The 26,320-nt window shown below is 42.2% G+C and overlaps 2 protein-coding genes across 4 annotated transcripts in view; one reads left to right on the top strand and one right to left on the bottom strand.

Annotated features, from left to right (window-relative positions):
* The window catches only part of LOC310693470 (NAD(P) transhydrogenase, mitochondrial-like), a 963,907-nt gene that overhangs the window by 724,701 nt on the left and 212,886 nt on the right, over nucleotides 1-26,320 (bottom strand). The gene's annotated exons all lie outside the window — the stretch shown is intronic.
* GALK2 (galactokinase 2) overlaps nucleotides 1-26,320 on the top strand; it is a 65,688-nt gene that overhangs the window by 38,079 nt on the left and 1,289 nt on the right. For 2 of the 3 annotated variants that reach the window (XM_083475891.1, XM_083475892.1), the window contains 2 exons: nucleotides 6,666-6,876; nucleotides 21,343-21,544. In XM_083475891.1, the coding sequence (XP_083332017.1) occupies nucleotides 6,666-6,876; nucleotides 21,343-21,544 (413 nt within the window). Of the gene's footprint in view, nucleotides 1-6,665; nucleotides 6,877-21,342; nucleotides 21,545-23,908; nucleotides 24,046-26,320 lie in introns of all 3 variants that reach the window. The other variant, XR_014519242.1, reaches the window with a different exon arrangement.

The raw sequence follows: 26,320 nt of genomic DNA, 5'->3' as shown, positions 1-26,320 counted from the left end.
CTAACAGTTGATTTATAGCAACCTCACCAAACTACAATCCCCAGGATTCTTTTAGGGAAGCCAGAATAGTTTATCTACGAAACTGATGTAGCCTAGGCCTTTGATTCCCTCTTCCTTCTCTCTTAATCGGCCTGCAGCGTGATTGTGCTAACCAAAGAGAAGAGCCAGAAAAGAAGAGCATATCTTGGCAGCTGAGAATTCGTTGGAAGAGATTGTAGATCATTAACTGCCAGGAAATGCCTTGTGTTAGATTCACTGTTCTAGACAGCAGTGCAATAGAGAGATTTTTTCCCCACTTCTTTTTAAAATCCACGTTATATTTTGCCATTTCATATGGGTGCATATTTTCCCACTCAAGCTTCCTTTAAGGTTATTGATGAGAGCTACTAGAAGCCCTTTGTGATGCACCAGTTGCTGGGCTGTACCATTTGAGACAGGGGAGGAATTCAAATATCTGAATGCCTCCTCCACACGACGTACATCTCACACATCCTAAATAGCATGTTAGAGAGAAAGTTATAGGCTTGCTAAGCTTCTTTTTTTAATGTGTGAGGCACATTTTTTGTGGAGCATTCAAACATTCAGTCCCGCATATACAGCCTAAAATGATGTAGCCCAACAACAGATAACATCACATGTGGCTTTCGCTGATCTATTTTAGCTTTTAGTGGAATGCATTACAATTGGAAATAGCAATGCTGCCCACAGTTTATGGGGAGCAAACTGGTGACTTCCAAAGCTGAAGTCAAGAGTCATTAGACCAGATGTTCCGCTGGTTGGGTCTGTCTAGTTTTCCTAGGAAACCTGTCCGTTTACAGCCTTCTACGGGAGATGACTGGCACAACATTTGTGTTGGCTTCTGTGGTTCCTTTAAGTTACAAAGTTTAGGATTCTGCATTGTGAGGACATTGCTGTAACTATAATTTATTATTATACATAGTGGGTTTTCTCCCCCTTAAAAGGAGCTCAGGATAGCATATATGGTTCTTGCCCTGGCACATGAAAGTACCTGGAACCTGTGTTCATCATGTGTAGTCATTCTTCATATGTTGAGGATGGCAACACAACATCAGGTCTTCTCAGTGGTGGCTCCCCAGCTGTGGAAGACTCCCTAGAATGTTGTGCCTGGTGCCATCACTGTCCACCTTTGGTTGCCAGGTGAAGATGCACAGGCAGTTAGCTCTTAGTTCGCGTTCATCTTTTAGTTTATTTTGTGATGTATTTTAAATTTGGCATTGCGTGCTTTTTTAAACAAGTTGTAAATTGCTTTGAGACTTTTCTTAGTACATGAAATAGACTAAATAAATAAATAAATATTATAATCATAATTTTCTCTTTCAAGCAATTCTGTGAGGTTAAGAGACTGTGACTACCCCAAGTCACGTAATGAGCTCCAGCACTGGGGATATGAGCCCAGATTTCCATTCAGGATTCTAACCCCCTTTTACCACATTGGCTGTCAACTTAGCTGCTCTTCAATTTGAAATTAAGATCACTAGAGATATTCAGAAACATTGACGCTACATTAAAAACCCCCGAAACACATCACTTTAAAAACAGCCCTTCATTGCCTCTGCATATGCTTGAGAGGGACAATTTTAATAGAATGCTAAACTCTTTAAAATGTTTGGCAAGGAAGTGCTGTCTTGGGTCCCTAGAAAAACCAACAGATGTTAGAGAAATATAATCGCTGTCACTGGGATGCACAAAGGAATTGTTTTTAGTCTCACTGACAAGATGAGTAAAAACAAGGTCCCTTTAATGCTTTGGCATGAATTAATGCCTAAATATGTGTTCACTATAATGTCTGAAAATGACTCTGATTTAAATAGTAGCAGACCCATGTGATAAGAACTATAAACCTTACAAAGTACACTAGATGGCACCAAAAGTAGTTCATAAAAAACAACACCTACATGAAGGGGATTAAAACAGGAAAAAAGGCAAGCTAAAATTGAAAAAAGCAATAGGAGGAAAGCAACACCTTTAACAGAAGTTTCCTTCTCAGTAATTTTCTCTCTCAAATGTATAGTTTTATTAAGAGATTTCCAGTACAAGGACTCATTCTCCTAGTGAAATGAATGCTAGATGCAACCACAACATGGCCTCTCCCAAAAACTTCATTCACCTAAGTGTGGTTGTTGTTCCTTCCACTGTTTATTTTATTGGCTGTGGAGTGTAGAGCCCAAAACTGCAAATATGGTTACGTGTGTGTAGGTAGATCCAGGTAGGGAGAAGTCCTTGAAATACTGGGGTCTTCTTGAGGTACATAAGTCTTTATAGGCTAAAAACCAGCCCTAGGAATTGAGCCAGTAAACTAATTGGTACCCACTGCAGTAGTGGCAGAATTGGTGTTACATGCTTAGATTGCAGATCCTGAGGAGAGTGGAAAGTAGAGCAGAAGCAGGCACAGGGTGGTCGCCTTCAGTACCCCCCCCCCAAATAAAATCCTTCCTACACGGTCTTGTGCATTGAAGAGGATTCTCGAGAGCTTTTTAGGGCACATATTCAGTTCATGCAGGGCATTGACTAGGTCTGTTGGGCATCACTGTCACCCCGGAAGCACCCAGAGGATGCTAGAATGTGATTTTAGAAACCTCCAACCTTTTTTGTTGAAATTATAGGGGTGATTTCTCTTTTCACTCCCCATGTTAAGGAAGGACATCTGACACTTTTATATTCATTTCTTCATGGCTTCCTTGTTCTCAACTAGGCTGCACTGGCAGCTTGCAAATGTCATAATGCCATACGATTGAATATATGAAGTGTGACAGCCCAATTGGGCTACTTTAGAGTGGATCTGAATGCACTTTTATCAATGTAATCTAGGACTGGGAGCAGACCGCATTCTTCGCTTGAAAAAGACTCGAACCTCCTATTAAAATTTGCCCTGACAAAAAAAAGCTCCTTCATTTAGACACAGTTGGGGTTGAGAATATGTTTCTTCTTAAGATAAAGTCATAATTAAAAAACCTGAAACAAACAAATAAAGGACCCCTCAGGACATTTGCAATGAAAGGTTTCATCACTGACAATATTTTTGCACCCTTGTCTTCAGGGAAAGTAACCACAATCACTGCTCCAGTCTAGCAAGCGCTGGACCACAGCCAGAATTTAATATGACCCAGGGCTCACCAAGACTTCACTCCACATCTTGCTTTCAGTGCCAGTAAATGCCTTTGACCATCTACAGTCTTTCATTGCCACTGAATAACCACAATTAACCCCCATACATCTGAAATCTAGGCCAGATGGTCTTCAAGGCAGGCTTGAGGCCTAGTTTTTTTCTTTCCTTCCCCAGATTAGAAACTAAGCCCTGATAATGACCCCTTCACCATATGTATGTTTATGTCATTTCTCATTATTGGAATCCTTATATCATTTATATTTTTATCTCCTCAGTGGTGTGGTGTGCTGGCAAAATGCCCTCTGCTTTTGCACAGGTGTAGAGAGAGTGCTGTAAGATGAGCAAGGGGAGTGGGTCTGGAAATCTATGGGGATTCATTTTTTTTGGGGGGGGAGGTAAAGTTTTTATCATTATTTCATTTTATAATGTATATGAAGAATAACAACAACAAAAATTTAAAAATGAAGAAAAAAACCTATAAAATAGGCACATAGAATGAGTAGTTGCACATAAAATAACAAAGTCCAAGTGAAGACTATTAATTTTATCAGAACAGGGTTGTCTTGAAAATGATGGTTCCGTTTTTATGTTATGAAGGAATGTCAGATCATATAAAAAGTGTCTGGAGGTTCTAGTCCTTGTCAAAATCCCAAATTACACGTGATTTTCTCCATTATAGCTGTATTCCAATGAATGGTACCAAGCGTCAAGTGTAAGATTTTGGACTCTTTTCCACTGAGTTGCAATTACTATTTGCACTGCCAAGATCATATATAAGACGAATACTTTTGACAATATATTTACATTGCTATTATCAAAAATATTCACTAACATTAATTTTGGACAACAAACAATAGTTTCTTTAGTAATATGTATCATTTCTATTGTGGGGCTTCATTTAAGCCAAGACTCTGTAGGGGTTAGCTCAATAATATGTTTTCAGTGCTAGGAACTGGTCCAGGAATATGAAAATACTGAAAAGGGTTCCTCTGAACATGCCCAGAGTGCATTAAAATTTCCTCATTGTTGAATATTCACCCCTAGGCTAAGATGATATTTCCTCCCTCCACAAATACTTCTTTCTGTCTCTGTTATGTCAATATTGGCCTTTGTACGCCTGCTGCCTTAAAATGTTCTAAATATTTGATCCCCCCTATATTTTAGTTGCTATACCCAAAATTGTGCAAAAAGGGCACAAGCACAAGACCTATTCATTTGCTGCATCTGCATAAATTTACATTTTAAGAAAATTGAAGGGATTGATTTAAGTGCTGCGCATTTTCTACAAAAGGAGGGTGTTATGGCTAAAAATCTGTCTGGGAATGATGCCTCCCTCTGTACATGGAATTCTTCTGAATCTTAGATGAACATATGAAACATCTTTATTCTGCATCAGACCACCAGTCTATCTAGCCTGATGTCATCTGATCTCCAGGGCTGCTCTCCAAGGTTTCAGGTGGCAGGGGGGCAGGGTGCCTTTCCCATCACCTGATCACTTGGGCTGGATGAACCTGCAACCTTATATGTGCAAAGAATGTGATCTGTCACCGAGCTGTGATTCCCTCCCCCTTGGTGCATGAGGTCTTGTTATGATTTTCCACAGTGGTGCACATGCTCAGAGCCACACACATTAGTTCACATATCCTGGGCTGTAGAATTTTCAGTGAAAATACACCCCAGTGATGTGGTCATCAGACCTTTCATCTCTCTTTTCAGAGTGCTTTCCTCTCCCCACTTTTTATGTTGGAGGAGTAATGAAAAAACTGAAGGAATTCAGCTGAACTTTTCTCAAAAGCAGAGCAGAAATTTACACCCCACACATCTTTGGGTGACCAGAAGTACCCATGATTCCGCAAAAATGTTTTTCAGTCTTGTCAGATTACTTTCGTGCAACAAAGTTGAACACTTGGGAAAGATGAGGCTCAGCTGTCAGAACGAGATCAAAGTTAACTAATGCAGAAATACTCTTTCCAGGAATAGCCAGTCGTGTTCAGTTCTGTATATATGAGCAGCTGTTTGAATACCAGTTTATGTGTCTTTGAGGGAGTGGTCTGTACTGAACATCAGGGCTCTTTATGGTGACTGGTCCACTATAATGGCAATTAAATGTCGAAGACTAACCACAGATCACCACAAGATTGGCCCAAGACATTTTGGTGCATGAGGCAGAAAATCACACGCAACACTTCCCTCCCACTACTTAACATGGGGCTCAATCCAAAGGGAAGATCTCCTGCTCTGCGGTTCTTCTCAATGTCCCAATTAATTCTAGTGGCTTTTGAAGAGGAGTTGTTCTTGGTGGACTGTGCCCTAGAGCAGTGTTTCCCAACCTTGGGCCTCCAGCTGTTTTTGAACTACAATTCCCATCATCCCTGACCACTGGTCTTGCTAGCTAGGGATGACGGGAGTTGTAGTCCAAAAACAGCTGGAGGCCCAAGGTTGGGAAACACTGCCCTAGAGAGTGTAGTCTGGGTGTTTCTGTTGCCCCTAAAACCCATCATTCTGGAAGTGGCTGTTTCACTTATCTTGTGGTAAGTTCACACCATACCCCTTCCTGGTTTAGTTTCCATATGGACAGCCTAAGAATCAAACCAAGTTTGTTTTAAGCAGAACTTCTGGCTGTTTTTAAGCTTTATGTGCCAGAAAATCTCCAGGACATGGTGATTATGTGGCTTTATAAAAGTCACTTTTTGTATATGTGCACAGCTTCGGATCTCAGTATGTAAAAGGAAAACATTTCCTGTACAGTGGTACCTCGGGTTAAGAACTTAATTCGTTCCGCAGGTCCGTTCTTAACCTGAAACTGTTCTTGACCTGCGGTACCACTTTAGCTAATGGGGCCTCCTGCTGCCACTGCGCCGCCACCACACAATTTCTGTTCTTATCCTGAAGCAAAGTTCTTAACCCAAGGTACTATTTCTGGGTTAGCGGAGTGTAACCTGAAGTGTCTGTAACCTGAAGCATCTGTAACCCAAGGTACCACTGTATATGCCTCCCTTCGGATAAGCAGAGGAGTCCTTTTATGAGTGTCCTCTCCCTCTGAAGTATTCAGGTTGGCAATGAGAGTTGAGGTATTGTCAGTGCTGGTTCCTGTGATGTAGAGGCCCATCTGACACCAACAGTAACTCCTTTTCAGCACTGTGCAAAGAGCTTCTTTGCCTTTTAGTCTGGTTCCCTGTAACATCACTTCACTTGAGAGAGCCGCCAGAAGACCCTCGGAACTGGACCTCAGTGTCTGGGCTGAACAATGGGGCTTTCTTCACATTTAATCTTTCCCCTTGATATATAAAGTGACTTTGTTACATTTTGCAAGGTGTTATGGTTTAACGTACTTATCCCCTTAAGTGGGAAGAGTCTGCTATATTTTCCAATTCTTTAAATTAATCTTGCTGCCAATATCATGTTAAAAATTATGCTGTTCTTTGTGCTTTTCAAAGAGTTTTCTCTTAAAGAAAAAATAGCTTGTAAGGGTTTTTGAGGAAATGTTTTGTATTAACTTCAAACTGCTAAGATGTCTATGCATTGTTTGTTGTTGCAGCTTCTAGCAAAATCCAGAGGCCTAGATTGGAAAGCGATGGCAAAGCTCCAGGAAGTGCAGGTCAAGCTGAAACTAAGCTTAGAGGAAATGCTGGCTGTGGTTGAGGAGGTGTTTCACCCTGAGCCTTACAGCATAGAGGAAATTGGGAAAAACCTGGGAATTAGCTCCAAAGAGCTACGCACTCAGATCCTCAGCCAGAACACACAAGACGGTGAGTGCATGCCAGATTGGAGGTGGTGGTGATGGTCAGCGAATGTTTCCATTTATGTAAAGGATAATAGGCAATAGACGTGGAAATATTTTACATTTTGTATAACTTCAAGTGGACCTTCTTTTGGAATCTTTGTGGAGTAAAAGGGTTGATTGTGTTGTGACCTTTTTAAAACGAACTGGAGCAAATGGAACTGAAATGTTATCTGATTAGTCAAGGCAATATACTGATAATGGCTTGGTGATTAAAAATACAGGATCGAATTAATTGCATGCAGCCCTCTAGGTCAGCAGTGGACAACTGGTAGTTTTCAAATGAACTTTGGCTCCTGAGAAATCATCATTCGGCTTACCACTTACTTGCGTGTCAGATAGCCTCTTCCTTCCGTGATAGCTCCGTGGTACATAATAATCTGGACCTTTTAGCTGGAGGAAGATGTGAGTGTGCTTGTTCTAGATTGGCTCTCTGGCCTGTGTAGTTGCTGACCAAGATGTGAGTGTGCTTGTTCTAGATTGGCTCTCTGGCCTGTGTAGTTGCTGACCACTGCTCCGAGTCACTTGGCCCTAAAACATTTCCCACCAAAAGAACATCAGAGGCAAATGAATAGCCTGTTGGGTTTGGACAAAGGATACCCAGTTTGAAACCTCTCCTCATACATGACACTGAGTAGGTTGGCTTTGGGTAAAGTCCAAATCTGTTTCATAGTTGCTTCACATGTTACAATATGCCTACATGCAGATCTATCCACATTCATGTTTTCCTTGCACACACATTGGGAAGCCACGATTGGCTGTAACTTAGCAGCACACAAAAACAAACAAACAAACATGTGGATAGTTGTTGTATGTTTCAAGCTACCCACACATTTCCCACAGATTTTGTCACTGAGAGGATTAAGGAAGATAACTGTGCAACAGGTGAAGCAACACTGAGATATGTTCCCATCCCAATCCTTGCAGCAGGAACAAACTAAATCGATGCATGCAACTTAATGTTCTTCAACTACTTTAAAGGGCAGTGCCAATGGGGCAAAAAAATTCTGGTTCTGACATGGGAGATATGTGATCAAAGCAACTTGCATGCCTCAGAAAACCAAAGGAGGTCGGGAAACGAGACCGGCTTGTTCTGTAAGATATTTAGCATGTGTTCTAAATTCTCTTCTTTGAAATAAATAGAGGCTATTTTGATTTTGATCATTTGGCGGGGGAGGTAACTTTTGATTTAGGAAGTGAATTTAATCTACTCTTATTTGCTTGGCATATAGTCTTAGTATTTCTGCCTATTATTAAATGAGCCAACCACATTTTGCTGTGCACATGGAACATTTTTAGAATGTTGGCTGCGTCTGTATTTAAAGCCTAGATCTCTCCCCCCCCCTTTCATGTTAATGGCCTGGTTTCCATGTCACATGGTTAAAAAAAATATCTACAGTTTAATGCGAATGACATTAAACTAGTGCACCATGCCCCAAAGTTCACACTCCTGCTGCACCATGCACCGGGGTTTGGCTTATCACGTTGTCTGAACCTGGGCTTGTGGTTTGTTTCCCCCCCAACCATGAGTGGCAAACAAGGTTTGTTCTTAGCTTACTGCTTGTGGTTTGTGTGGAGGAAACAAATCACAACATGAAGTTCAGACAGCATGGCAAGCCAGACTCTAGTTTGCTTAGGGCATGGCAGCAGCAGGAGCAAGAGAGGAATTTCCCAGGAACATTAGAGCAATGCTCACTCCATATTTATTATTTCACCAATATTACTATGCATGGTGCTCTTGGAGTAACATAAGCAAAGAACAAACAAACCCAGAGAGTTGACCATTTTAAATGTCAACAGAGAGGGAAGGAATATAAGGGAAGAGCAACAGGTGACGGCAAATGCACTTAGGTACTTAGTTTTGTTTCAGGGTGAGGACTACAGGCTTAAGTGATAAACTAGGGTGAGGTTTTCCTAGGGATTTGAAAATTGCACCACAGGTGTCTTCTGGGAGTCATAGGGGACAGCAAGGAAGACAGGGCAGAGCTGCTTGTAAGGGAACAGGAACATTTCTGATTATCATGGATTGAAGTGGGTTCTAGATTGGGGTGTGTGGCTGTATTTATTAATATCTGCTCCAACAGAATACAGTTTAGATTCAGTTATTTTCGTCCCCTTTCCCCCCTACTTCCGCTTCTTGGACACCTTATTCTTGCTGGAAAGACTTTTCAGTGTGAAAAGTCCAAGGGAAATGTTATCCCATATAGCGTTTGCAGATGTTAGTCGAACAAAATCTCTCTTAGGATGTGGCGTGACTCTGATTCTGTGCGATAAAGCCAACAAAAATGGGTCATAGAGTAAGCCTGTTGTTTTCATTGGTACAAGACAAAACTTGGTTACAGATTCTTGTTTAGTTGCAAGGAAGAAATAGGGAAATAAAAATTAGAATTTATTGTTTGTATAACCCTCAGCTTGGTTTTGGAATGCTGAAGTACACAAAACAAAGAGATTTCTGTCTTTTCCCAGTGTATTTAAATTATACATTACTGCATATTGTTATGGGAACTGAAATAACTGGTCGAAAGGGAACCTTTGTAAAGATTTCAAAAAATATTTTAGTTCAGTTCCTTTTCTGTTTAACAAACTTGTTAAGCAAACTATATATTATCTTATTTTCCTTTGTAGAAACAGAATTAATATTTTGTTTAAAAAAATTTCTTTAACGTAGTTAAATTATTTGCTGGACTTGCTAACTGGAGGCAACGGTACCTTGTAGTAACAAAAGATAGTTGAGATGCCTTGCTCATGTTTCTGTGTAATATTAAAATTTGCAGTTAGTAATTTTTATTATTGCACCCATCCTGTATCCATGGAACTCATTATGGATATTAGGGAAGGGGTGGTACCTCTGGTGGAGGACATATTATGCTCCTTCCAGAATAATTTATCCACCTTTGGTCCTCACCCTACACTCAGCTCCCACCTGTGGCTGCTAGAAGCTGTGAGCATGCGACAGCGGCCACACCCCAGAAATGGCTTTGATTGGCAGGCTAAACCAGGTAAGGATAGCCAATGGGTCTCAAACCCTTGGTGAGTTAGGGACTTCCCCTGCATGCAAAGACAGGCTCCAGCAGATTGAACAGACAAGTGGGTCCAACCGTCAAGAAGGCGGCTTCTGCCCATGCTCTAGAGGGAAGGGAAGGGCAGAAAGAACTTGTCAACCTGGGAAGGTAGCCCATCTAGGAGAAAGAAAACTCTGGTCCTAAACCCTTGCAGCTTGAGGGATATATCTGGGAGAAGAAAAAGACTACGGAGCTAACCCTACACAAATCCAGAGTAGAGTGCCTATGACAGTTGGATGGAGCCTTGTATGCCTCCTTCCGGCAACTCCTGCAGCCAAGATAGTACCAAACATATTGCTCTGCTTTCCTTTGGACCACATCAGTGAGGCTGAGAGGGGGGTCTGGTTGTCTGGGCAGCCCAGGACCTCAACACATTGCCCAGGCTTGCATCCTGGGAAGATCACTTCAGTGCTGCCAACACAGCAGTTTGACTTGCACACCCCATTGTCTTCTGAGACCGACAGATGCCAACAACAACAACATTATACTGTATCCTGCTCCTACTGCTCCTTTCAGATTCAAGCTGAAAGCCTAGATCAGGGGTCGGCAACGTGCGGCCCATGGGTCGGATGCGGCCCATGAAGACTGTTTTCCCAGCCCACAAGCCACCCCTGAACTGAGCCGCCCGCTCGGCGAGTCCCCCGCACACTGCACTAAACCGGCGCAGCGCAGTGCGGGGACTCGCCAAGCGGTGCCGGAAATTGCGCCTGCGCATGCACAGATACTGGAAATCGCGTCTGTGCATGTCCAGACCCTGAAAATCGCTTCTGTGCAGGTGTGATTTTTGGCTTCTGGGCTGGCACAGAAGCAATTTCTGGCACCGCGGACATGCGCAGACGCGATTTCTGGCATCGCGCTGCGCCAGTCCAGCCCACAGATGATCTCCGTGGGAGTGATCCAGCCCATGGCCGGTAAACCTTGCCGACCCCTGGCTTAGATCCTAATTTAGAACAAGAATGGGAATACTTAGTTCCATTTGAAGGATCTTACTTCTTGGTTATTTGCTTACATGGCTAAGGTACACTTTACCACCACCATTTGTTCTGTTTTGCTTCTCTCTACTTGTTATGGGGTGCTTGTTGCTGTTTTGAAAAATAAAATACACATTGTATGAGTATGCCCCATCACAGCAAGGCATTCTACAGTAAAACAGTGCCTTCATTTCCCCTATAAAACGTGGGATTTGTTTCCCTCTAAGTAAAGTATTTTAAAACAGTTTGTTCCCTTTCATAAGAACAACAAACAAAAAAAACCTTGCAGTCTAATTTCGATGTGTAAACCTGGGGGCAGAATTATCTTAAGAGTTAAAAGCATCCAACCAGCTTGTTGTGGTTTTGGCAAAATCTTTTTCTACATACAGCTTTACATCCTGGAAGTAACGGCCGGCAAAGTAAATCTCAAAGCACTTTGTACAACAAGTCAAGTTGCTCAGATTGCAATCCTTACCTATTTCCAGCGGTGCTTCCTTCTGTGTAGATATATGTATAGGATTGCACTGTCAAAGGCCTGTGATCCAAGAATAACTTTATCAGGATCTCTGCCCATAAAAGTATCTCTGGCGATGGACTTGAAAGGGTCTAGTTTACTTCATTATTCATTTGCTGCTTTGTGCTGAGGCAAAATGGCTTGCATTTAAAAAAGGTAAAACATTAAAACAGAAGAAATGTAAAAGCAATAGATGGATTTCATACAGTGATAAACAGCAGTACAGTCATACCTCGGGTTGAATATGCTTCATGTTGAGCGCGTTCGAGTTGCGCTCCGCGGCAACCCGGAAGTAACGGAGTGCGTTACTCCTGGGTTTCGCCGCTCGCGCATGCGCAGACGCTCAAAATGACGTCACGTGCATGCGCAGAAGCGGTGAAAAGCGACACACGTGCACTCAGATGTACCGTCGCTAGTTACGTTTGTTTCTGGATGCGAACAGGGCTCCAGAACGGATCCCGTTCGTATCCAGAGGTACCACTGTATGGGCAACATTAAAAAGTCAGCAATAACATACCAAAATAATCCAGAAACAGTTTATACATTAACAAATATGGTAACTGCAATTAGAAAGTTTTTCCCAACTGAGAAAAAGGGTGCCTGGCTGTTAGGGAATTCCAGTCTTGGGGTCACCAGGGTTGCCACATGTGGATGGGGACAGAAAGCGGAACTACAAGGCTGGTCCTAAAGGCTTTGCAGGTTCATATGATAAACAGAGGATTTTAAAAAATCATATTGTCCTTAGAGAATGCTGATGTAAACGTTACCTTCATAGTTTTGGTACAGCATCTTGTGGGTAGATGGAATGATGGGGTTACTTTCTTTATTAGGACCATCAGCACACTGGGCAGAGTGACAATGTTGGGGCAAGTTCCCATGTCATCCTGTCCGTGGCCGTGCTTGACATTTGTTAGCAACCTTAGAGTTGACTGCACGAAAACAGCTCCATTCACAAAATCAGACTTTGCCTCTGTCCTTAAGGTGTGCTAAGCTGTTTTCTTGAGTAGGGTGCTGAGACGTGAGTGCTACTTCGTTAAATAATGAGCACCAACACTTGGATTCAGAAGGACAGATTCATACATAAATAGCAACAGCCAGGCTGCATTGCTTAACCTTAATCCAGAAGTGGAGAAAGCAGTAGCCGGAGAAAAGAGATAAATTGTGCACAGTGACTTCTTGTGCAATGGTCTCTGAGTCAATCCCTTTTGGGGTCTATGTCATCCTTGCTGGTTCTGCTAATCTCCCAGTTTGTCAGCCGGCTGGCAAAGCTCTCAGTTGGAGGCTTGGACTTCGTAATCCCAGAGGTTCTTTTCAGTTCTGTGATCCCGCTTTCTGAAAAAAAGTAAAACCATTTTTTAAAAGGCAGTTTTATCCTATAAAGAATAATAAAAGTCTAGTCTTCCATTTTAAGGAGATTTCATAAAGCAAGGTGCTGTTACCTGAGCTTGAATAAACATTATACAGTGGTGCCTCGGGTTAAGTACTTAATTCGTTCCGGAGGTCCGTTCTTAACCTGAAACTGTTCTTAACCTGAAGCACCACTTTAGCTAATGGGGCCTCCTGCTGCCGCCGCGCTGCCGGAGCCCGATTTCTGTTCTTATCCTGAAGCAAAGTTCTTAATCTGAAGCACTAGTTCTGGCTTAGTGGAGTGTGTAACCTGAAGCGTATGTAACCTGAGGTACCACTGTACTATTAGAATGAAGGGCACTTACAACTTCGTATGATTGTCTGAAAGGATGCCATTTTATTTATTTGCTTGCTGCTCCATAAGCTCTATGTGCTTTATTTTCAAAAGGTCAGTTCTTTCTGTGTGATGAAGAGCTGCTGTTTGGAATGTGTAGGACGCTCTATGTGAGTCATCTGGTGGCACAGGGCAGTACAAGGATATCTGCAGAGCTTTTGTATGTATGTATTTATTAAACAAACGGTTTTTTATTAGGACTAGCAGGGGCAGTGAAGAATCAACCAGCAAAGCAACTCCAGGCCCAAATATTTTGGACCTAAATAACTGGTTATCATGGAAAACAAAACAAAAAAATGTTCTTAAAACACACTTCTGTTTCTAAACTTAATATTGGATACATCCAAACCAAAGCCTTTGATTTTGCTTTGAACTTTGCTTTTTCCATCTAGGTCAAATGGAACCCCTTAATAATAATTTTCAGATTTTGTTCTCCTGAAACCCTTTAGATAAAAAAAAAAAGGATTCAAATCTATGGTTTAACCCACACCTTTCATGAGTTGTAAAATATCTGCTCCCATTGCTTTTGTGAATTGTGAAAGTCAAGCTGGAAACATGACCTAAAATGGTAATGATAGTGGGTAAGGGACCAGTAGTACCGTATTTTTCGTCCCATAGGACGCTCCGTCCCATAGGACGCACCTAATTTTTTTGGGGGGGGAAATAAAGGGGGGGGGAATTCCTTTATTCCCCCCCCAAACCAGGTCGGGGAACAGCGGGATGGCGGCGCTGCGCCTCCCCGCTGTCCCCTGAGCTTGTGGGGCTGGCCGATGTCTGCCCGTCGCAGGGCGCTCTGCTTCAGGGCATCCTGTGCGCCGGGCGGCAGGCTGCTATCCACAGCGTGGGGAGCCCCGCGGGAACTCCTGCAGGGCTCCCTAGGCTGCGGGTGTCTGCCCAGCGGCGAGGCGCTCTGCTTCAGGGCGCCCCGCGCGCCGGGTGGCAGGCTGCTATCCGCAGCCTAGGGAGCCCCGTGGGAACTCCCGCGGGCTCCCCAGGCTTGCTGATAGCTTCCTGAAGCCTGGAGAGCGAGAGGGGTCGGTGCGCAAGCTTCAGCGAAAGCCTGTATTCGCCCCATAGGACGCACACAGATTTCCCCTTCATTTTTGGAGGGGGAAAAGTGCGTCCTATAGGGCGAAAAATACGGTAAGTTTCAGGTGAAACACACCTGGTCACAGCTGGCTCATAAAGGCAGAAATCAAATTAAAACCTGGGTTCCGACTCAAAGGTTCATTAAGGCCAGTCATACGGATAGCATTTGTAAGACCCAAAGGTATAGTAGCATGTGAAAAAAATGCTTTCAGTATGACAAAATGTTGCAGCTAAATCTTCCCATACCCAGCACAGAAACACATCAGTTGTTTTACTGCCACCGTCCATCTCCTCCCTAGCCATCCCTATTATTCACTGCTAGTCTCTGACCTTTCCCTGTCCCCTATCACTTGCTGCTTCTTGCTGACTACAGGTTATGTTTGTCCCATGCAGAACTCAAAAGGAGTTGAGTCTGACACATGGGCATCATACAACTGGTGCATGACAGTAGCACAATTGCCATCTCCACACCAGTATATGTAAAATCCCCATGTTTGCTTTGGCAAAAACTACTGTTTTCCAGCGCCAATGGAATACTGGGAAGTGGGGCTCACTTAATGGAATAGCTTGCTGAGACACTGTCGTCTGGGTGGATTAGCGTTGCCTATCTGGTCCCTCAGGGGAAACAGTGTCTGTTTATAAAGGGCCTTATTAGAGCAAAACAAAGACGTCTACCTGCTTATATTGCTGTATTTCCAGGTTATTATAGTCTTAATGTTTTTCCTTTTGGCACGCATTAGGTCGAAATTTTCATAGTAAGTAGTAGCAGCCTCTGGCGTTGTTGAGAGGGGAAACAAGCTTGCTGATTTCCTTGTCCACAACCAACTTGGTTTTTGTTTTGTTTTTTTGTTTTTACCTTTCTTTTTCCTTTCTTCTCCTGTGATGAGGCTGCATTTTAATGTTTCAATATTTTAATGTTGTATTTAAATCTTCTTTTTAAGTTGTATTCATTCAACTTGTTTTTATTATTGCTTGTTAGCCGCCCTGAGCCTGGCCTTGGCTGGGGAGGGCGGGGTATAAATAAAAATTATTATTATTATTATTATTATTATTATTATTATTATTATTATTTAGTAGAATGTTCAGGAGCTCCTCTGAAAATCACGGTTTGTTTCAGGCATTTATGACTGGGGGACCCATAATCCTGAAAGGAGTGGGAGGGAGGGAGACACCTACATTTTGTAGCAGCTAAATCAGCTGAGCTTTTAATGTTTAATAGGTTATTGTATTTTAGTGTTTTGTTGGAAGCCGCCCAGAGTGGCTGGGGAAACCCAGCCAGATGGGCGGGGTATAAATAATGAATTATTATAGCTTATTTGCAGTTTGTCTTTGGAGAATTTGAGCTTCCAGGATGAGAAGCTATCTGCTTGACTTTTTGCAGCATGGACCAGATGTTGATTGACTGTGAAGGGTCTTTTTGTGGCTTACAACACAAGCAGTTTAAGTGCAATCCACTTAATGCACGTGGGAGCTATTGAAGAAGGCCCCTGACAAGCATGTGCAGGAATGTGCTAACCTGTGGCCCTCCAGATGTTGCTAGATTACAGCTAACACCATCCCTAACCATGCTTGTTGGGGCTGATGGGAGTTAAGTCTAGTAACATCTGGAAGGCTACAGGCTAGTCACCCTGATGTACAACAGGAATCTGGGTGCCAGCTTTGCTTTGCTTTCTTTATGTGACCTTGGGAAACCTGAAGTTCAGCTGCTCAACTGTAAGATGAGAAGCGTGGCCCCGTAAGCCAATTGTGGTTGCGAATGTGGGCCTCTCCATGGAGGTTTTGTTTCCATTAGTGTATCATAAGAATAAAAGTACCACCCTCCTGGGTCAATCCAAAGCTCCATATAGTTCATCATCCTATTTCCCATAGTGGCCTACCAAATATTTCTGGGAAGCCCACAAGCGGAGCAGGAAGGCAATAGTCTCCCCCATGGTTGACTCTTAGTGTTTTGGTACCCAGTAGTATACCTCCCCTGAACATGTCTGTGAGCCCATGCAGTGCTGGTGGTGCTTGCTAAGTGATTTCCATTCCATGTATTGAAATGGAGGTGTTGGTAGCTTTGTTGTCTCATTACTTCTTTCTGTTAATGCCTGTGCTCCATTATTCCTCCTTTCATAGCCCAATTAAGGAATCATATTGCTCTGAATTGAAATATAAATGGCTTTTTCATTCATGTGACTTTTGTAAAAGAGGGGCACTGTCAAATGTTGAAATAAAAAATATAAACTGCAGGAGAAGGGTTGGATGGCTGGAGCTTAATCCAGAACAGCCTTTCATTACTTGCTCACTAATAAAAGAGCATACTATGAAGGGAGCTCACATCATTTGAAAAGTGGATTCATGATTATGAGGAGGGTACAAGGGCTTAGTCTCTTAAGGTTTGCTGCTTGATCTGACAGTGTCAACCTTTGATAACTTTAAGGCTGTATGGGAAATAGATTTAGGAAAGCAAATTGATCCAGCATGCTATATTTTCTTTAGGTTGGCTGATAAAAACATTCAGAATATTGTCCTCTGTTAAGTACAAATATTTAAAGATTATTCACAGGTTAGGCTGTTAGAGACTTACTAGCACCTCTGGTAACAATGCTTACTAGAAATATTTTAGGAGAATGTCACTGAGGAGATGAGCCAAGTGTCAAGTCACCAAAGATCCACAACTATGCCTTCTATCACTTTTGGGGAATGTCTCAATTTAGACATTGTTGCCAAAGAATTGTTCCAACATATGGTGGTAGTGGCTAGACTTATACAGTGGTACCTCGGGTTAAGTACTTAATTCGTTCCGGAGGTCCGTTCTTAACCTGAAACTGTTCTTAACCTGAAGCACCACTTTAGCTAATGGGTCTCCTGCTGCTGCCGCGCTGCCGGAGCCCGATTTCTGTTCTTATCCTGAAGCAAAGTTCTTAACCTGAAGCACTATTTCTGGGTTAATGGAGTGTGTAACCTGAAGCGTATGTAACCTGAAGCGTATGTAACCTGAGGTACCACTGTACTGTCCTAACATTGGAAAAATGCTAATGGGCTAAACTTGAGAAGCTGGTATAAGACGTTATGGTATTTAGTGGCAATGGAGACACTAACACACTACTTTCAAGTATTAAGGGAGCAAACACAAATTGAATCCTTTCACACAGCTTTAGAAGATTTTGTTTAGTTTGTGAACCAGATAAACACAGAGATGCAATTATCATCACAATATGTCTTAATTTGGAACAGTTTGTAAAGCCTAATCCAGAATGAATCCGATTCCAGCCTGTTGTTGGGAATGTACACTGAAAGAAGATGGACACTGATACTCCATCCTGTTTTGGCATTGATGTTTGTATAATCTGCTTGTCCAAGGGAAAGCAGAAACGGTTATTGGATCTTTTTTGTTACTTGTGGAGTTTGTATATACTATATAAATCACAATAAATTTAAAAATAAAATGGGAGACGTGATGTTAAAACTCTTTAACTATGTAGGGTGGGGGAAACTAGCCCAAATTATAGTCCTTTCTACTTCTCTGTCTTGCTGGTCGGTGGAAGTGACAGATCTGCACCTCTGCATCTTACAGATGCTGCATGGTAGATCTTTTAGTGGCTGCATGACTCCTCGTTACTAGAATCCATCATATGTTAGGCTTTCTCTAAGAATTGGGCCGCTCTACCAGCTAAATACAATAAAAGTGAGGTAAAGGGACCCCTGACCGTTAGGTCCAGTTGTGGATGACTCTGGGGTTGCGGTGCTCATCTCGCTTTACTGGCCGAGGTAGCTGCCGTTTGTCCGCTTCTGCAGACAGTTTTTCTGGGTCATGTGGCCAGCATGACTAAGCCGCTTCTGGCGAATCAGAGCAGCGCACAGAAATGCTGTTTACCTTCCCGCCGAAGCGGTACCTATTTATCTACTTGCACTTGACATGCTTTCGAACTGCTAGGTGGGCAGGAGCAGGGACTGCGCAATGGGAGCTCACCCCGTCACGGGGATTCGAACCACCGACCTTCTGATTGGCAAGCACTAGGCTCTGTAGTTTAGACCACGGCGCCACCCACGTCCCACACACAATAGAGCCCCTTAATTAAATACTATCATTCCTCAACTCACATTTGCTTGGCAAACAGTCACTCTAATAAGAAAGTCTAAGAAAACAACAATGCAACCCCGGTTTCTGTCATTTTGGATGTAATAATTGCTTTGAAAGGATTACACTAGATTAGAGGCAAAACCAAATGTGGAGAGGTTATAGAGCCTTCTCTTACATGACAGAATGTTGTTGAGAACATGCCTTTCCAGCGTCTGGCTGGCAGGAATAAGTAAAAAGATGATTCCCATGGCCAGTACGTAACGTGACGAGCTTGAGAGAACCGCGAAGTGCTTTAAGGTAATCTGGCCAGTGAAGCGTTGCTTTACCGAAGGGTGGTCTCTGAATCAATCACAGCCTTTGGCAAGATGTTGGCCTCCAAATTGAAACCAGACATGTTTTCAGTTCATTCTCTGGGTTACTACTGTTCAATGGTGATTTACAAGAGAGTGTGAGCAATGGCAGACTCTCACGCAACTTTCAGATATGCCCTAAACAAATGCACATTTTTAAAACTGCCCCGCTGTAAAATAATGCCTTCAAAAGGAAATAGTCTGGAAAGAGAATTTGTCCAGAGAGGAATGCTCTGTTTTCAACACACACCTCTGTAAACCACCCAGCAGTGATACTGTGCATTGCATGGTGCGAAAGTAGCAGAGACCAATTCATAAACACAGGGACAAAATGTACTCCTGAATGGATTTGGTAAATTGGGAATTGGGAAAACTCCTTCCATTGTTCAGTGACCCATCCCAGGGGGGTCATTTCCATTGGGGTACATAGCTTTTTCCAATTTTGATGGGTTTTAATCTTATTCCAAAACAATGATGTATTTAGTCTTCCATTGGGTCCATTCTCATTAACAGCAGTTATGTTTCATATCGGGCCAAATAATCCTGGCACCTCTGAAGATGTTGTTTTCTTCATTCATCACTGTAATTCCCCCTCTGCTTCCCATGTCCTTGAGGAGAGACAGGAAACCAATGTCTCAAATTTAAACCAGCTAAAGTAGACATTTTACGGTGGCAACGCATGTTGTGAATGATGTGCTATGAAGCGCATTTGAGTACCATCTTTTATTCAGCTTTTCCTACAAGAAAAATCTACTGGCGTTTTATATCACTCCCAGAATTCAACATGACCAAAGATCCAAGAACCCAATAGAGAAAATATGTTGGCGGATCTCCACCTGGCACCCAGATTGGGACCCTGGTGGATGCAATTAAGGCCTTAGCCCTTTGGAGTATTTCTGCATGAAAGGGCCATTCAGTTTTAATGTGAAAATATTTGTATCCCTTGAACTCATATATACATATATGTTACTTTTACAGCTGCATATGTAAACCACTTCCACTAGAATTTATTGCCGTGTCGTTTTGAATCTTGAAGATGCCTCAGATCCCTGTGGTCAGGCAAAAAGACAGGATATAAATGTTATAAATAAATAAACAATGGTCAAGAGAGAGAGAGAGAAATGTAAACTAGGTGATTGGTAGTTCAACCCTATGCATGTTTGCTCAGAAATCAGGCAAGTTTTGTTCAGAAGGGCTTTATTGCTTATTAAGTAAGTTTGGGAATGTAGCCTGAGTTGAAGGGACTGGTGAAGAGATGTACAAAATAAACTTCAACAAAAATGTTAGTAAAGGTGATGGAGGAAGGGATAGGATAATGCTTGAGATAAAGAGCAGTGAAATACACTTTCTCAACAACCATTAGCATCATTATGGCAAGGTTAGTACTTGATAAGGTTGGTAATACTTTTGAGGTTATATATTTCATGCTGGAAGAACGCTACTCACTTGGGGGCTGGCACAAGGCTAGGCATTGACAGTATAAACTACACACCGTATTTGCTGGTCTGGGTTATATGAAATTTACTGGTGGAGAGAATCTTATAAAGGTTTTTCATTCACCTGTGTCAGGTCCTACACAGATAACAGTGCCACCCTGTTGTCAGGACCAACCCTGGTTACAGATGATGCTGAAGTTGGTTAGTAGTTCCCAGTTCCTTAGTTGCATGAAAGTTCGAAACACAGCTCAATCAGAAAACTTCAGAAAGGTATTTATTTGTTGCCACCTGAGAACCAGTGTTAGACTATGACCTGGGAGATCAGGGTTTGAATCCCCACTCAGCCATGAAACTCATTGGGGAACCTTAGACCAGTCACCATCTCTTAGCCTAACCTACCTCATAGGGTTGTTGTGAGAATGAAATGGGAAGGAGGAGAGCAATGTACACCACCTTGAGCAACTTGGAAGAAAATAAAGTGGTATATAAATTTAGTAAATGAATGAATGCTGAATTTATGAGCAAATACAACAGGAGAAACATATTGTGGATTTCAAAGGAGTCAGCCTCCTAGTCATGGCATTTCAGATGCCAACAGGTATAGGAGGTACACATTTATTGGGTTCCATACCAACAGGGGCTCCAGACTCTTGTCTATCATTTTTTTAAAAAAGAAAGAAAGTCAATTAGACATTTCTGAAGCAAGTTAAGAAGACCACAAACCACAGAGGTAGCTCTAATGCTTTGACACTTGTCAAGCAGCGCCATTGCTCAGGATGCTTAACCAGGGGAGGAGTGTTGTCTATTCCTACTTGGAGTGGAGCAGCAAGAAAAGCATAATGGAGGAAGCTCCTGGAGTATGTTTGTTAAAGCACTTTCCTCCTGACCCCATTATTTCAACCCCCAAGTTTGCTGACTTTACAGAATACAACACAGCTGACTGGCATGGTATGTTTTATGTCGTGATAACTGCAGTCCCCTATCCCTCTGCATACCATCTTCCTTGCTGTGGATCAGAGCTTACAGTTTTTATACCAATACTGACATGACTGAAGAAAAGAGAAACAAAATAGATAGGAAAATGTTGGATCACCTTTCTTACCAGTTTTCTCTGGAAGCCCCATGACCACATCTGATAGCAATAAATCATACATCTTTCCATTTGTTCCTGCACTGAATATTTTTTTCTTGCTTTTTAAATTTAGTGACCACCTTTAAATTATACCAACGTGCTAAGCATGTGTACAGCGAAGCTGCCAGAGTCCTGGAGTTTAAGAAGATTTGTACAGAGGCACCTGAAGATGCAGTCCAGTTATTGGGGGATTTAATGAACCAGAGCCATGCCAGCTGCAAGGACTTATATGAGTGCAGCTGTCCTGAATTGAATCAGCTGGTGGACATCTGTCTGTAAGTTGCAAAGGCCATGGAAAGTGAACTTTCTTTTGAGCATGTGGGTTGGATTGCAGTGAATGTGCACCATAACATTAAGCTGTTTTTTAAAACTGTTACCGGTACTCTAGGACAAGGGTGGGGAACCCATGACTTGCCAAACGTTGCTGAGCTACATCACCCATCATCTTTGACTATGCTGCTGGCTGCGGCTGATGGGAGTTGGAGTTCAGCGTCTGGAGGGCTGCTGGTTTACCAGCTCTGCCCTAGGGCTTTGGTGCAGCAATAAAACTTCAAGCACATTTGCAAAGCTAAGCAGGATCCGGTATGGTTTCAAATTGGATGGGGAACGACATGTCAGAGTTCACAGAACGCAGCAAATAAGGGACACTTGCCTCTACTTTATTAGATATTCGGGGTCTAAAGCACAATTTAAATCTGTATCAGAATGTCAGGGTTTCAGAGAGGAGCCTTTTCCAGCCCTGCCTGGATATACTGGCGACCTTTTGCATGCATAGAATGTGTTCTACCACTCAGCAGTGGCTGTTCCCCAAATATGAGAGAAACATACTTGTATTTACAGCTCCTGACTTTCCCAACCTAGAAAAAAAGTTGGTTTACTTGTTTATTTTTGCTCCTTCCCTTTATTGTCTCGAGCAAGATCAAAACTCTTTCACATTAGGTGCTATACAAATCCATAGTAGGACAAAGCTCCTTTACTGTGGATCATCCAGTAGCAACCCACCAGAGAGGTTTTTAAATAGCATTTGCTGAAACCAAAACTAGCTCTCGCAATCAATCAGCTGCTCTTTCCATGACAGAAGAGAACTGGTTGGTACATTTTGTTAATATAAGAGAATACAATGAATTTTATGGCATCTGCTGCCCAGCTTCATCCAACACTTTACTACATTTTTCATGTGTAACTGTGTACAGCTAGTTGGTAATAGTTTGATCTAATATGCCGAGGCTGTCTTGGGCCAGTCTGAAACTCAGCACTCTAGAAAGAATCTAAACTATTTCATTATGGCCATATTGTATGGTTGTCATGCCACAAGTGTTTGGCAGAAAGTGCTGGTGGTTTGGTGCACTAAGTAGCTAAGTGAAGGTTATTATCCTTCTTAGGCTATGCTATAAGAGTGTGAGGCCCTGGGGGGTTCCTGACTTGAAGTGCTGGCAAAGTTTGTGGAAGAGACATTATTTCTGTATCCTCAAAGAGTGCAGGGACACTTGATACAGTAATGTAGAGCCTAGAGTATCTCCGTTTCAGATACAGTGATTGCTTTTAAACCAGCTCACCATACAGATTATTCTACAGTACCCTGCTCTAGGCTGATTTTGTGGCAGTGATGCTAATGGAATGCTACAAGGATTGCAGCCTAGGCATTAAAGCCGCAACCTAGCATATTTATAGAACCATATTGTTAGAGTGGACCAAACATCAGCGAGACTCAGATATTCATTCAAGAGCCAGTGTGGTGTAGTGGTTAAGAGCGGTAGTCTTGTAATCTGGGGAACCGGGTTCGCGTCTCCGCTCCTCCACATGCAGCTGCTGGGTGACCTTGGGCCAGTCACACTTCTCTGAAGTCTCTCAGCCCCACTCACCTCACAGAGTGTTTGTTGTGGGGGAGGAAGGGAAAGGAGAATGTTAGCCGCTTTGAGACTCCTTAAAGGGAGTGAAAGGCGGGATATCAAATCCAAATTCTTCTTCTTCTTCTTCTTCTTCTTCATCATCATAGCTGTGTACTCGACAGCAGTCTGTGTGTTTTTAAAGTGCAGATGGTTCCCAGAAGTTTCACTGAAAGTCTTCAGTTGGCAATCTGTGGTTTGTTTCTTTGCATTTAATAATATAAAACCTGACATTGAGCAGATATATTTCTATTGTCATACTTATAACAGTGTCCTGCAGTGTCCTTAAGGATTGTCTCTTAAGGGAAATATTTGCCGAAGTGTTTGTCAGTCAACTGTGTCCTCAAGTGAGATTCAGAGAGCACCTTTTTCTGCCTATTTATTATATGTGTCTCTCCAGCAACACCCATTCTCTGTCTCCTTTGCCATGTTTATAAGCAGGCTGTTATGCAAGAGAATATAGCTATGTGATTTACTGGGTCAGTAATAAAACATACCAAAGGGAAAAGCTCCATGGTCTAAAGCAGATGCTGTATTACTATATAAAATAAAATTGGACCAAATGGCTATGAAGTGATCTCTCAATTTGGCCCGTGGCCACTTTTAGTGCATGTGAGATATTTCAAAAGTGGTGATTTGCCAAGTCTGGGAATATCAATAGCCTAGATTATTGAGATAAAAAGTTTTCCAACATTTGGCAATTGTGGCCTGTCTCACTGTCAAAAGATGCAAAATCATTTCCTTGTTATTCAGGTCTTGATCCAAATCTACAAACAAATTCAAAAGATCCAGACAAAGGATGAATTGTTTTGTCCAGTTATCAGTGAGATCTCAGAAAATATTTTTGTCTAGAACTGTTTTACCTTGGGGCAGCCCAACCACTTATGCAGGTAGGTCCCAATAATCTGGTGCAATCTCTACCTTCCTTTAAATCCCAGATTTAAGACCTACTCCTTCCCCATCCTTTTAGAATCTCCTTACCCCCTAAACCAGGCTTCCTCAAACTCGGCCCTACAGATGTTTTGAAACTACAGTTCCCATCACCCCTGACCACTGGTCCTGCTAGCTAGGGATCATGGGAGTTGTAGGCCAAAAACATCTGGAGGGCCAAGTTTGAGGAAGCCTGATCTAAACTGAGGGCACTATAGGGTGCTACATGTCTGCCACTGTCTCTCATATCAGTTAGTGCTGAGACTAACCACAGGGATGTTTTAAGCTTGAGAAACCTCAAGTCATAGAAAGCAATTATGTATGTATCTAAGCTGTCTTCGTTATAGTCATAGGACAGGGGTGGCCAATCTGTGGTCCTCTAGATGTTTTTGGAATCCCAACTTCAGTCACCTGCAGTCAGCAGTCAGAGATGATGGAAGTTGTAGTTCAACATCTGGAGGACCACAGGTTAGCTACCACTGCTCTACAGAGAGAATCAGTTCAGGCCTTGTGCCAAAGCATGGTTAAGGAAACCTAACTATGGTTTGGCATATTGTTTGAACTGACAAATGTTTTACAACCAGTCAGGAAACTTCAACCAGAAATGGAGATTTGAGGTGAATTTGTAAATCATGGCTTGTGTCACCTATGGTTTATGTTATGTCTGGATTGCAGCTGTTAAAGCTGCTTGTGGAAGCTGAGGAACTATAGCAATAGGTTTGCTGAGCAGATAAAAAATGAGAGCCGGAAGATGGTCGAAATCAATGTTTCCATGTACATTTGGTAGCTCAAACTGTGGTATGGTAAGTGTGAATAATAGTTTGGTGTGATGTCTGAATTGAAATGGGATTCTTGCTCTGTGACAAACCTGGAAGCTGAATAAAAATGAAGAATGGCCACAACCATATAAATCCCCTGCTTTATAAGATACACATTAAGCAACACAGAAACTGATGGAGACGAGTAAGTGCCAATATGAACTGTGTGGTTATTAAGATTTCACTGAAGTAAGAGTGCTATCAATTTTGGCAGCAATAATTAAACTGGTCTAGGAGATTTATGACAGGAAATGAATTGCATGCAACTAAGAACACGTTGGTTCATTTGGCTCTTATCTCATTCAGAAGATATTTTATTTAAGTAATTATTGTATTTCATCCTGGATTGTTCCACTGATGACTGATATTCCCTCCCTGGCCTTTTATTGCCTGTCATTGATTTAAAAAGCTGACTAACAAAAACATTTGCTTGATATGGTTATGGTAATGGGTAGCAACTGCATACATTAAATGGCTTTTATACACAATCATAGCCAGCTGCTATGCATAGGTTTAAAAATCCTTTCTAAAACCATGTGCCACAGCTTTGCTTGTGTCTATCAGATTTGCATCTCTTACAAGGTTTTGAACTGTGAAGCAAAATCTGCATATACAGATGTTTTTGGGTTTGCCAGCATATTTGGGTTTTCCTAAAGAGTTCCTGCCATTTATTTTTTTTAGAAAGGTTCATAATGGTGAGGGTTTGGGGTGCCAAAATGCTTAGCCACTAATTGGTCAGCGCTACATTTTTTAAAAATCCACAGAATAGATTTTGAGTTTCATGTTAGATGGTTGAAACCTTCTGTCATTTTGCCCATTACTTGGAAAAAAGTTGGCGGAGTTATTAATAAAGGAAGACTTCTTGGAAATACCACCTTAAAAGAAATTTTTCTTCTGAGCTCAACAGCACTGCTCAAGAGGAATTACTTCAAATTACTTCAAATTGCAAGATGGAGGAGACAAAACAGCTCAGTCTCTGGAACTGAGAAGGGGAACTCTCCTGTGAACTCTTACTCTGGTTGGCCAGCCACCTTTGTGGCCTGGTTCAGCCTGGGACTAATGCATGAGTTTCACTTTAACCCAACTCTGAAGTCCCATCATCATTTTTCCTGGTCAAGAATGAAGATGGGAATGGGTTAACAACACCAAGCCTTTGCTCCAAATCACCTTGCTAACCACCAGCTGCAAACTGCAATAACACACCTCCCCAAGTTCTGGGGTTCTTTATATAATAATGCAACTATTATTGTGCCATTCCCCTTTTGGAATACCAATTTACCATGCTTCACAAAGGCAAGCAGAAACCTTGACTGGGCCAATTTCAGCATTGTTTTAGATAGCAAATACAACAACAACAACCCCTAATGCTGAGTGATTAAAGTGTTTGGATATTCTCTGACTGACACAACATTCCCTT

Source organism: Podarcis liolepis, assembly GCF_965112155.1.
Source record: "Podarcis liolepis genome assembly, chromosome: 14".
Classification (NCBI taxonomy): Eukaryota; Metazoa; Chordata; class Lepidosauria; order Squamata; family Lacertidae; genus Podarcis; species Podarcis liolepis.
Note: the sequence above shows the minus strand (reverse complement) of the source record. Positions and strands in the feature narration are given on the sequence as shown.